We start from the raw sequence: 13,388 nt of genomic DNA on the forward strand, positions 1-13,388 counted from the left end.
TAACTTTGTTCTATGACAGATGATTAACACATGTTTACATCTTTGCAGATCTTGTTTACAAAAATGTCAACTAACTAAATGTAGAACACCTGCACAAAGGATTTAAACATATACCTTCATAAAGATAAATTTCACTCTTAAATAACAAGAAAAGAATATATCAGTTTTCAACTGTGAAACTAGTCATGTTGCATTCCAAAAAACATTTCAATTTAAACCTACTGTAACCTCTGTCTTCTATATCAACCTTGATCCACGTAACAAGAAACTGCTAAGAGTAAAATCAAAATAGGAGAAATGTTTTATTTTGACAAATAATCTCCATAAAATGGCAGTATTTTTCACAGTAAGTCATTTCTTATTATTCAGCTGATATTACAAAGATAAAGTACTTTCATCAAAGTAATATAATCTACTAGTACACAGTCATGTAGGAGCCAGCATAGAACATCAAAATAATCATGTGTGTTACATGTAGTGATTCAAAAGTCATAATAAAAGTGTGTACTAGTGTCCAGCATTGGAATTGATAATTCTACATAACCTATGCTTTATTTCCATTGTTGACCATATCAGATTTTAAAACTTTGGTGTGATGAAAACAGACTTCAGAAACAAGACTTAGTGGTTTTTCCTTCTTTTCATTTATTGCTCCTTTATATGTTTATTGAAAAGTTTCTTATTATTGTCTGTCACAAATATCTCATTAGCTTTTGGTAAAAGCTTGATAAGAATTCATGTTGCTGTGATAGAAACTTGTTCATGTAGAAATAGGTGAATTGTTTATTCTTTACTCTGTTTTCACTAAATTACAGTATATTTAATAAAGTATAATAGGAGAAACACTATGTATTCAGTAAAAAATAATAAATTTTATGCATCAAATTAACTTTGAGCTAGTAATGTAATGAATACATTAAAGAAAAACTTGGTTTACTGAGGTTTAGAAGAACATCAAGTATTGCAAGGACTATGACTTTTAAGTCATAGAGTTTTGCTTGTTTTTTTTATTTGAATTATACATGGCAGTTAATAACATTATATGTTATATTCACTCTGAAATTGTGTTTTTGTGTATTTAATTTCATCCTACAGTGCATTATTTTTCAACTTTATTAGATTTTTTTGTTGTTTTTTTTAAATTAATGGGGCAGCAATATTTAACCAGAGTTTTGTTTTCAGCTAGTTTAATTTTATATCAGATCATTTTCAATATTCTTGAGTGTGACTGAAGGCTAGGTTATAACAGTTCTTTAACTGAATCATGTTTTCAAAAAGTTGGTGTTGCAAAAAGATCACGTAACTAGTAATTTCTTCCACAGGATAGTGCTTTCAATTTACTTAGTTCCAGAAGAAGAAGCACAGATAGTACATCCTATGTAGGTATAAGCAAGACTCCTGGAAGCCCCATTATGTCTCATCTTCAGTCTCCAACTACGACTCTCTCCAGGTGAGAAGTCTATTTTGAGAACTTGTTAATTTTTACAACTACTTACTTGATTGGTGGTCACTGTTTCCTTTCACCACTTGCATTATGTTATTTTCTTTAACTGTTAAGTATGACTCTGTAATATGTTTTAGAACAATGACATTCAGTTACAAGCTTTTTCTATTCTTGATAAACAATACTTGATGGGCTTTGAAAAAATTGATTAATAATTGGTAATAATTGTTTTCAGAATGAATAGAATTCAAAGTGGAATGTCATTCAGTCAGTCGTTTGAATATGATGACACAGAAAATTTGAATCCCGAAGACATCTATAATTCATTAAAAAAGACATCAGCAGAAATTCAAAAGTATAGTCGCAGCACTCTGGAAAAAGATTTTTATGGAAAGGATAGTAGTCAGAAACAAAAAGATGATCAAACAAATGAATCTATGTCTTTAGACTCGGGCATTAGCCAGACATCTGCCCCAGATGGAAGGCTGGATGTGCTAGAGGAAAGGTCAAGAGAGGTTTCTAGTTCAGACTCTTCACCTACAAAGTGTTCTTCATCAGATTACAACCCTGTATACTACCATGATCAGGTACTTTATATTTTTTATTTACCTTTAGATTTGTACAGTATCACCCATAATGAAAGGAAATTGTGTAAGTCTTGAGGATCAGAATTCTTCCTACTTTTTCCAGGTTAGTTAGTTTTTGGAAATGCATTATTAATTTTAGGGCAGTCTTTAATTGTTATGTCTGGTATATATATATATTAGGAGATCTTGTTTCTGAGAAATTGTGTGCTTCATGTTAAGAAATTGTGAGGTTTGGTAATGTAAAAGGTGTAGTTTCATTTAAAGATAAGTCTTTTATATAAACCTCTTATTAGAAGTGTTTCTGAAGGATCTATGTCTGATACATTGTGATGATAAAATCCTTCTTAACTGAGGCCTGGCATGGCCTGGTAGTTAGGTGCTCGACTCGCAATCTGCAGGTCGTGGGTTCAAATCCCCATTATGCTGAACATGTTAGCCCTTTCTGCTGTGTGGGCATTATAATGAGACAGTCAATTCTCCTATTCATTGGTAAGAGAGTAGCCCAAGAGTTGGCGGTGGGTGATGTTGACTAGCTGCCTTCCCTCCAGTCTGTCACTGCTAAATTAGAGATAGCTAAAGCAGTATCTCTCGTGTGGCTTTGTTGAAAATTCAAAACAAACCAAACCTCCCCAACTTGTCAATCTTTACCAGTAAAAATGCATCAAAATTAAGAAAATTACTCTCAGCAAAAGCAGGAGAATGCATAGAATTTAACCCATAACTCAAGAGCTTTTGAGGCCCTAAAGCGAGCCCTGGATCCCACCCATAACGGGCATGCCTTTAACACACACAATCCCTTTGCTTTGCTCATCAAAATAAACCTTTTAATTTGCCTCTGATATGTATGTGGGTCATATATCTGCTGGAGAGTGATGCAAATAAAAGATCTAAATTCTCAACAAATATTATTCCTTTATCAGTAACGTTTCACCTTAAAAGTTGCCTGAGACAAGTGAAAATAACTAGTTTCTTCCTTAAGATTTGCTTGTTTGTTATTAACAGATAATTATTTTTACACAAAGTACTGGTGAAGAAAAATTGTAAAATAAACCTAGAATTCTGTGTTTGTTGTAAACTTCCCATGATCTTTTGTAGCATTATTTTCAAAGATTAAAACTGTGAGAAATTCCATGTTGAAGGGAGGGGATATAGTGTTGTTTAGGGGAAAATCAGCATTTAATGTTTTTAACCATTGTAATATTATAAACCTGAAAAAGAACTGTTTTTTTTAAACAATATGGTAAAATATGATATTAGATAACCAGTCAGTTGCTCATTTTATGTTTCACAATCAGTTTTATGAAACAAGAGTACAGTGTACTGGAGATCACATGCTAAGTGGCTACTAACGTGGAGTATTGTTCTTATATCAGCAGTTTAATTTAATTCAAGGTCTGAATTCAAGCCTTATTCAATATTCAGGCATGAGAACAGCACTAGCTATTATAAACTTTTCTTTATCTGACAATATATTCATATGCATATATTTTTGTTTTATTAATTTTAATTTTTTGTTATGTATAGGACATGAAAGATGGCTTAGATGTGGATGTTCTAGAAGAAACAGTTTTTGATGTAGATAGTGAGGTAGAAGATGGTATGTGTAATTAGTTAAAGTAGTTGCTCAAAGATTATTAACAGTAAAATATATAAAAAAATTGTTTCTAAAGTTTTTCTGATTAAATTTATTATATTTTAACCATCCAATTGTTATTTTTATGAAATTTCCTTTTAGGCAAACCTTACTTTTGAAAATTACTGTATATGTAATCAGATTTTGTTATGCATACTTTTTACTGTTTGGATGCTGAGCTATTATTCTCAGAATGCAACACTTCAGCTTTATTAGAAAGTTTTTATGTCTGATAAGCCCTGTGGTAGTTCTGGATTTCAGAGCTTGCAAGCCACTTTTCAAACCATGTAATGTGAAAAAATATACCCTGCACTTTAAAACTGAGGGTGTGTTACAAGAGTGAGAGTCAATCCTATAACATGGATGGTAGGGTGCGGCTGAGTGGCTGCTCAGTAGTTCAAAATTAAAAATGGTGGTGGGTAGCATTAATAGTTTTTCCATGAATACAAAAGAATAATTATTTTGCATTTACTGAAAAATAATTTTTATACTTTTTTGTTTTGGTATGTGTTTCTCCTAACTTTCCTCTTTACATAAAAACAAAGAAGTGGCATTCATAACTTGTTGTTTATTATAGAAGTAAAAATACATTTGTTACAAGTCATTCTTTTTTCAAGTAATTGCTAATGATTTTTGAAAATCATTTATCCTTTTTTTTAAATGTTTTTCATCATGTTTTTTCTTTTCTTTTTTGCAGCTGATTCTCCATTTATTAATGTTCTAACAGAATTGAATAACCATAACACCAGGTAAGCCGAAGTCAAAAATATTTTTTATATTTATCTTATTTAAAGAATTATTCAACTTCTATTTTTATGAAGTTAGCATGATTGCACTTTTTCACTTTCACTTTGATTTTTAATCAGTGGTCTATAACTTATGAGATGATCTTTAATATCATGAGCTGCATATACCTTTACCGGTTTATTTGATATATTATGAAATAAATAACTTGCAATATGATTTTAACAAACTTGATTTTAACAGATTTGAAACCTGTAATGAACTGATCATAAAAGAAATGTGTAGTCTAGTATGATTTTATCTTGAACATGGTCATAGAATGTAGGCTAAATTATTTTTTTTAATTTTTATTATGGTTTTGCCCCTTTTTTCCATCAATTTGAATAAATATTTGCTAGATAAAGGAAAATGATAGTGTAGACTTTTGTTATAAGTATTTTCATATTCATTGCTTGTTAGTAACCTAATCAGTTAAATTCTGTTCAGCGTGTCTCCCAGTGATAGGTTTCAAGACTTATAATGCTGGAATTCAGGTTTAATCCTCTTAGTGTACAACATACAAGCAGCCCATTGTGCAGCTTTATGTTAAATAAAATTTTCAGTGTTAAAATATGCTCTAACTTTATGTACAAAAAAAGCAGAATTTATTATAAAACAAAAAACTTGATTAATACTAATGTTTTATGTTAATCTCCAACTAAGTAATTTAATAAAAATAGCAGCAATAAGGCTAAGATATTTCTCCCTCTGGCTATTTAATGTGAAATCTGTCACAAAATGTCATTAATTAACTATTAGACTTGGAATATACAATAAATTGAAGTACATAACTACTTAATTCAATTCCAATTATTTAAATGTGGCTTTTGAAGAATATTTTCCTGGGTATACTTCTAGTCTTTTTTTATTACTATGTAAACAACTGGAAGGAGGTCACTATGAGGCATAGAGCATGTAAGAAAAAAACTTGGTTGTAAATTCAGTTATTTTTGTAGAGTAAATTTATAAAATAATTAAAATTAAGATACTTAATAATTCAGAACTAAAATATACTCATTTTACTTTAAATGTAAACTTAAAAAATCATGAAATATTCCATTATCTTTATTTCATGGTAAATAACATCCTACTAAATTTGGATTGATCTTTTCACAGCTTACAAACACAAGTTCTAGTTAAAGCTGTTTTCTTGCAAATATTAAGTTTATGTTTATATATTCATCATTGTGGCTAATAGGAAAATTTGTGATGAAATTAATACATTGGAGATTGTATCATTATTACTGTATGCAACCATAGGCTACATTATCATCATTGCCACACCAGACAAACTAGTAGAGACAAACAATAATAAAATATTTGTGTGTGTGTGTGAATCTCCTGTTGTATATTACAACAATATCCATCCTAAAATGGCATCAAACAAGATTTGCACAAAAATTCGAGAAACAAGCAATTTCCTCGTGATATGTCATGACTGAAAGATAAAAAAAATTAGAGCTTTCATAACATTTATGTCTATAGTAGTAGTGAATACATCCATTCTGAGGGACCAACAGATACATACAATATCTCTGCCTACTCCAAATGAGTCTCTAGAGTCTCCTAGCATTAAGTAGTGTTGTGTGCTTTCCTTAATCTTGCATTGTGTTTGGATTTTACCATCTAACATTCAGACAATTTTCTTGAAGGAGTACATGGCTTATCTGCTAAAATAATTTTTATATTGTTTCTTTTGGCTGAGACATTGTTGCATCATTTTTTTTTTAACATTACTGTCAATATTGTAAATATTAATGCTAATATTAAGTTTTTCCTTTAATTTAGGTCTTTAAAATGCTTGTCTTGTGGTTTTCTGACAGAATAAATTTGCATGGTTTGAGCATCAATACAGCACTAGTAAATGGGATTTTTCATTCAAACTAGTATTATAAACATTTTTAAAGGGAAGTTTTAAACTTGAAATATTTATAAAGTTCTCTTTTCTTATTAGGCAAGAGCAGCGGAAACAGGCCCTTTATAATCTAGTCGAATTAGCAAAAGACAGCAGTCTTCCAGGGTGGGAAACAAACTTCCGAAACGTTCTTCGTCTTGTAATAGAAATGATTGGAGATCAAGAGGTACTGTCACAAATAACTTATATGCTTTGTTTCCTAGATTAAAAGGCATTGTTTTGTAATATGTCCATGGTTTTAATTGTTATATTACTGTAACTAGCATTAGCAAAAAAATTAGTATTTAAAAATGGTATATATAAAACAACAGCTAAAATGAGATGGGGTGAAGAACAAAGGAAAGCATGTTGTTCAAAAGAACTACATATAAGGAAATAAATCAGTATAAACTCACGTGAAAATCACATGGTCTTCAATAACTTGAAATTAGTGGGGCACCAAGATGTTGATTAACTCTTCCAACACAGGGTCAGTCACTTTGACCTTCTGTACTCGTTTAAAGTTCACATAAATTTAATACTTATAACTCTATATATATTGGGTATATCTTCACGAAATTTGGCAGTCTTTCAGTTAATATTATAAGTCTTTCAATCAGCTTAAAAAATTACCATTGTCATTCACACTAAACCTACCCATACTAATTTATATGATTAGTGGAATTCAGCTCAGTACGCTGCTCTAAAACTAGCTATTAGAAATAATCTAATTAACGCTAGACTTATTTGTACTGACACAAAATTTTTAAGAAGTGCAATTCAGCAAACATTTTTTTCACACAAGTTAATGGATATCCTGAACATTTGGTAAATAAAAACCATTTCAAATTTTTAAAATATACATTCATCTCACTATAGAGGTATCCTTAATGTAAGACCATTTTTGCTATATTCCTTTAAGTCTGTCAATTTCAACTTCTATTGAGAAAACTTGGGATAAGATTGGCAACAAATTTGATACTATAACTATTTATATTCATTTTAAAATCAAGTCAAAAATATCTTAAGGGAACAGCACTTGGATGTGGTTTATACAGTTTTATAAATGGTTTGTAAGTTAGGGTTGAAGCAAACTGAACTACTCTTTATAGATTTTTTTTAATACTAAAGTTATATGTAGGGAACCAAGAGGAACTTGCTGATAATTGAGAGAAGTCTTATTTCATTCACAGTTGAAGCTTCCTGTCAAATCTCTATATGGGCTCAATAATATTGACCCATCTTGTAACCACCATAAAACTATATATATATTATAACTCTGGATGTACCAAGTGTGTCTTCAAGAAATTTGATAAGCATTTAGCAAATGGTACAAGTCTGTTGTATACAAAAATCAGATTTTTTTAGTATTTATTTATTTATTTGGTATTATACTAAAGATATGTCTGTGAATATAAAAAACCTTTACTGAGTTAGTTTGACTGAAAGGTGATTTTCTTGCTAAAGATAAAAATACTTCTTTTCATCATACAGTTTTCATATCAAATTTGCGTAATCTCTAAAACTTCCTAAATGAATATCAAATTTGTTTTGGTAAAACTCTATATTTTGTCTCTTGTTTTTTCTACCCTAACATTAAATGTAGTGAAATTATAAAAACAATTGTCAGGTTTTTATGTTGTATACATGCGGACCGGATTCTTTACAGTAGGTGTCTGTGACTTGTTGGCGATAAATTTCAACAAGAAACAGACAGCATACAGTCATTTTAAAATAATATATTAATATAAGTCAAACATATATACAAATATTCGTTATGCAGTTAATCACCACAGTTGTATCCAGAGCTTTAAATAATTGTCTCTTTTCTTCAAAGTCCATACAGACTGGTTCAGTTACTTTAGAACACAGTTGACAAGATGAATTATTCTTCTATGCTCTGTTATTACAATACAATCTGTAATACTTTCACTTTAAAAATAAAACGTTACTATATTCTCTTTATGGCTAAACTCATAAACACACAGTCTAGATTTAACTATTTATCTAACTGTCTTATTTTATAACTAACTCGAACTACATTTTGTACATGTATTTATTGAATGACAAAGGCCTATAACATTCCACACAGTACAAGATATTATGATGCAATAATACTCAATTAAAACAACGAAAAACTTAGAGGTTTCTAGTAACATGATGCAATAATACAACAAGCACCAATTCACAACAAATCTTCAATAAACTAAAAAATTACTAAATTTAATACTCATGCTATGCATTAAGTTGAACAGTTGTGTATATCTAACAATTTACTTTGTTATTCTTACTTAATAATTTTTACATTTTAGTTACTTTTAGTATAAAATATATAACAATAATTTTACAAAAATATACATGAAAAACAATAAAGTTTGGATTTATGTTAAGAGTTAAAGCGTATTTCACTATTTTCTACTTCAGCACTAGTTTTTTTATGCTATGTTGGTACTCTACAAAATTCATTGATCTTCACTTGAAATATGCATTTTAGAACACAAAAAAAATATACCAGGCACTAGAATAGAATGTTGTCAAAGTACTATAATATAACTGGCTTTCTAACTAAACTATAAGTAGGTTTAAGAAACTCTGTTACTCCTTGTAAATTTGGTCATAAACAATGAAACTAAGGCTAAATGTCTACATAAAGGAATAACTATATAAGGAATTTTGCAAAAAAACTGCTCTTTCTGTTGATTACAAATAACCCAGTAGCAATGTCAAAGAGAATTATAATGACATTTTTTGAAAGGAAGAGTGCGAGGGGTGTATCATGTGAGCTTAACATTATTTTTATATCTCGGTAAAGAAAGAAGATTGGAGGTTCTAATTTTGTACTTTGGCTTGTTTAGTATGTGTTTCTAATTAGTTGGGGCTCTTAGAAATCATATGAGGGCAGAAAGAAAATAAAAAAATGTGTAATTCAGAGCACAGAGACATCAGGTGCCACAGAGGTGTGAAAATTGAAAATTTATTCAAATATTTCCTTTTAAAAGTAGGAAATTAAAACTTAAATAATATAAACATTTGGTATGTTTTGATGCCAAACTTATTGACATTGATAATAAAGTAGTTAAATTAAATTTTGAATGTAACTCTGTAAAACAAGTTATCTTCTTGAAATGTCTGAACAAGCTCTTCAATGTGTGTGTGTGTATTATTTTTACTAAAAAAACAGTAATAACACGGAGTGACCTAGCTTGCAATACCATTATAACAAAATAAAGTATTAGTATAATCAAATCCTTTTATAATCACTTATTTAACACCCAGTATGTGAAATGTAGAGATCTTTTTTGGTAAGGTGATTCCCAAATAAAACTTTAATTTTATATGGAGATTTCAACTCCTTGTGATATATAAAATGTGAATTGCCCACAAGTGTGGCCCATTTCATATTAGTTTCCATACTATGAGGTTGTAAAACCTGTACACCTATATAAAATCCCACACAAAACATGATTGTGGCAGCACAGTTTGAACAATATAATATTTGGTGCTTCAGCACTTTAAAGCCATTTTATCCATGGTTTTTGCAAGTTCTCTCAATAGAGTTGACCGAGGAAGTGCAATGAAACTTATTTACTGCCATAAGCTAGCTAAGTATGGTATCTTCCTGAACTTGAACACTTCTACGACTCAGCGGTTCTTAGAATTTTGTGCAAGAGGAATACAATCTTGCCAAATCTTGTGGCCAAACGCTATTGAGAGTTGAGCTCTTTTGACATTAAAGTGTGGTATTTTGAGGTTAATGGATCATGTCCTTTATTAGGGTACTCTTTTTTTTTTAAACTTGAATACTGGAAAATGTGACTCCCTCTGTAGCCCACCTAATTCCCCAAATTCAGTCTCATTGGCTCACAGACTGGGTGTGAATGGTCTTTACACAACAGAAAAGTGAATTTTTCTGATATAGTATTTATTGAATTTTTTAACATTTACTATCTTCCTTGAAATGTTGTTCAAATAATAATGTTTTCATTACTATAATTGAGTAATTAAGAGAAATTATTCAAGTTCCTCATTTTGTTGAAATATGACTATAAGGTTAGCAATGTGAAGCTCTAGGAGTGGTACATCAATTTTAAAAATTGATGTTTAACTGTTTTCTTTAATACTTACTTTTAAATTAAGAAATTGATTAATATATAGTACTAAAACTTGAATTATAATCTATAATTCAATACCAAAACTACTGATATAAATTCATAAAATAGTAGTTCAATAAAATTTTGAATGCAAGTCAACAAAGATGACATGGCCTTTGACACGTGACCCATCACAATAGGGTTAATTTGGATATCAATCTCAATATACCTTCACACCCATAAGCAAGACTCTTTTATTTCTTGCACTATGGTGTTACTTTAGTTTTCAAATAGCAAAATAGCAGGTGTGTCATGTGATATGTTGAATACAGCACTGGTTCAAATTAGATGTTTGTGATGTCAAAATACAAAGTCTATAGTTTCATACGAATTAGGAACTCAAACTACTGATATTGACAAACTAGAATATAAAAATAAGAACCTGTTATCATTTCTCATTGCTAAGATATTGCTCATGTACTGAATCAAACACAGTGGCCCCCAAACTACCTCTTTCCATTTTTGGAAACAGTCCCTTATATATACATTTACTTCTATATGTGACATGAATAACCAAGTGGTTTTCTCAGCCATTTAAACAATTTTTTTAAATTTAAACTGAAAAGGTAAGTCTTTAGTGAGCTCGAAACTTCATACTTTTTTTTAGACCCAAGTACAACTTAGTTACCACGCTTGATAAATTATAGTGGAATTCTAAAGTATCGATATATGATTTTTTTTGGTTATCTAAAATGTATATAAGAATCCTAAAAAGAATTTTCTTTTCACATCCTAAACGTCAAAAATTTTTGAAGAGATAATTGTTTGCTTTACTTCTTTATTTACTGTTCTATGCTTTAAGAAAAATAAGTTTAAGAATTTATTTGGAAATAGTATTAATGTACATTCATATATAATAATTGAAATGTGACTGTATTTTACAAAATACTAGTCCATTAAAACAGCCAGATAGGTCACTTTGTAAAGGCCAGTTTTATATTATTATATACGGTATCATGAAAGCACGTGCACCACATCATTGTAACTTCTGTATTGTTAGCCAGGCATGGCTGAAAGGTCAATAAAATAAAAATAATAAATATATATATAAATGTATAATGTTAGGAGATTTAAGGTATTTAGACTGAACATTTGTGTTTTCATTTTACAATCAGTAGTCATTCTAGAATAAAAAAGCATAATTTAGATTTATTTCCTAATTTTTACGGTGGTTATGAGGCCAGTCAAGTTGACAGACCTCATAGAGTTAGGGTAGAGAATATAACAGATAAGATATATTGTTTTACTAAAAACAAACATTTGAAATCTACTTAGGAGGTTTTTGAGATGAAGAAAAATATTTTAGTCTTAACATGAAAATCACTTTGCACACGGACTATTCAAAACAAATACTCCATATATTCACAGACAACTCTTTTTTAGTTTTTTTAAAATACTCCACTAAAAGATATGACTTTTTGTATGTTAAAGACTTATAATGTTTACTAAAACACTATCAAATTTTGTGAAGATATACATACTATATTAAAAGTTAGTAGTATAAAATCTATAAAGACTTTAAACAAGTAGAAAAAAGTTATGCAGTCAGTCAAATTGACTGAGCCTGTGGCGAGAGAGTTAAAGCATTTCTTCATATCTGTTTCGATGTATCTTAAGTCCTAACCTATACTTATCTGTAATTCGTGTTTACCTTGTCAACATATAAATTAAAAACGTTTTTCTGCCAAAGAATTTCAATCACAAACTGTTTTTTGTTTATTTTTCTAGAGTCCTATTAGGGTTTTAGCTTTAAGAACCATGTGTGAACTGCTGCAAAGGCAGGCTCATAACTTTCAGGGATACATGGAGCTCACCATTCTAAAAATCTTGGAAGCCAATAAAGATGAAGATAAAGAGGTGATTGCTCTCTTTGAATTTTTTAAGCTAAACTGTTTTGTTTTTGTTGTTAGTTTTTTCATGTGAAAAGCAGTTAAGTGTCTTAACATTTTTTGAGTGACTGCTTTTGTTTTTCACTGAATATTGATAATTTATTGGTTAAGATATTATTTATATCAGTTAATAGAAAGATTTTGTAATGCTGTATGTTTTGTTTTTAGGTATCTTTATCAATTTGAATAAATTTATTCAGTGTCGGTTTATACAGAACAGTTACTGTGGGTAGGAATTAATAAACAATAAGAAAATCAGGAATTACTTGTAAAGATGGTGTTATTGCTTGATAGCACCAACGATGCATAAACCATACATACTTAAGGAACTGACAATTAAAAAACACTTTTAATTAGAAAACTTACAAAATCTAAAGTTGTGTAAGTAATATAAGAAAGATAACCAAGGTCTACGTACACAGTATAGAATTCAAAACCACAATCATTTTTTAAGCTTTGGCTTGGCTTTAGAACCAAAGTCCTAACAATAGAAAAAAAATTTCATCTATGAGCTGGGTTTCTAACACTGAAATACACTTTATAAAGTCAATTAATTAACTATCTAAACATAGTTTATGACAAAAAAAGAATTAATATCTTAAACAGGACTAGGTGTGTAACCTTGCCAAAATACAGAAGAATAAAGAAGGGATTTGTTGATCTCTTAAACAACCAGTTTCTTATTAAAACCCCTTCAACAGAGCTATGATGAAGCTAGTAACATCACTGAGAAAAGATAGACAATGTTTCTCTTCAAATCCCAAGAAACCATTAAGTTCTTCTTAGTGTGAAACTTTAAATTCATAGCTAATTCACACCTGATGAGTAAGTATGCACTCCCCATCTGATTACAATTAACATGGAAGTAGTGCAGTCCCCATCTGATTACAATTAACATGGAAGTAGTGCAGTCCCCATCTGATTACAATTAACATGGAAGTAGTGCAGTTCCCATCTGATTACAATTAACATGGAAGTAGTGCAGTCCCCATCTGATTACAATTAAC

The 13,388-nt window shown here is 29.9% G+C and overlaps 1 protein-coding gene across 5 annotated transcripts in view; it reads left to right on the plus strand.

Moving 5' to 3' along the window:
* Nucleotides 1–13,388, plus strand: part of LOC106458405 (CLIP-associating protein 1-like) — a 217,305-nt gene that overhangs the window by 194,218 nt on the left and 9,699 nt on the right. For all 5 annotated transcript variants that reach the window (XM_022384708.1, XM_022384728.1, XM_013917922.2 and 2 more), the window contains 6 exons: nt 1,323–1,450; nt 1,680–2,031; nt 3,556–3,628; nt 4,362–4,413; nt 6,402–6,528; nt 12,221–12,349. In XM_022384708.1, coding sequence (XP_022240416.1) covers nt 1,323–1,450; nt 1,680–2,031; nt 3,556–3,628; nt 4,362–4,413; nt 6,402–6,528; nt 12,221–12,349 — 861 coding nt within the window. The remainder of the gene's footprint in view (nt 1–1,322; nt 1,451–1,679; nt 2,032–3,555; nt 3,629–4,361; nt 4,414–6,401; nt 6,529–12,220; nt 12,350–13,388) is intronic.

Source organism: Limulus polyphemus, unplaced genomic scaffold (genome assembly GCF_000517525.1).
Source record: "Limulus polyphemus unplaced genomic scaffold, Limulus_polyphemus-2.1.2 Scaffold22, whole genome shotgun sequence".
NCBI lineage: Eukaryota > Metazoa > Arthropoda > Merostomata > Xiphosura > Limulidae > Limulus > Limulus polyphemus.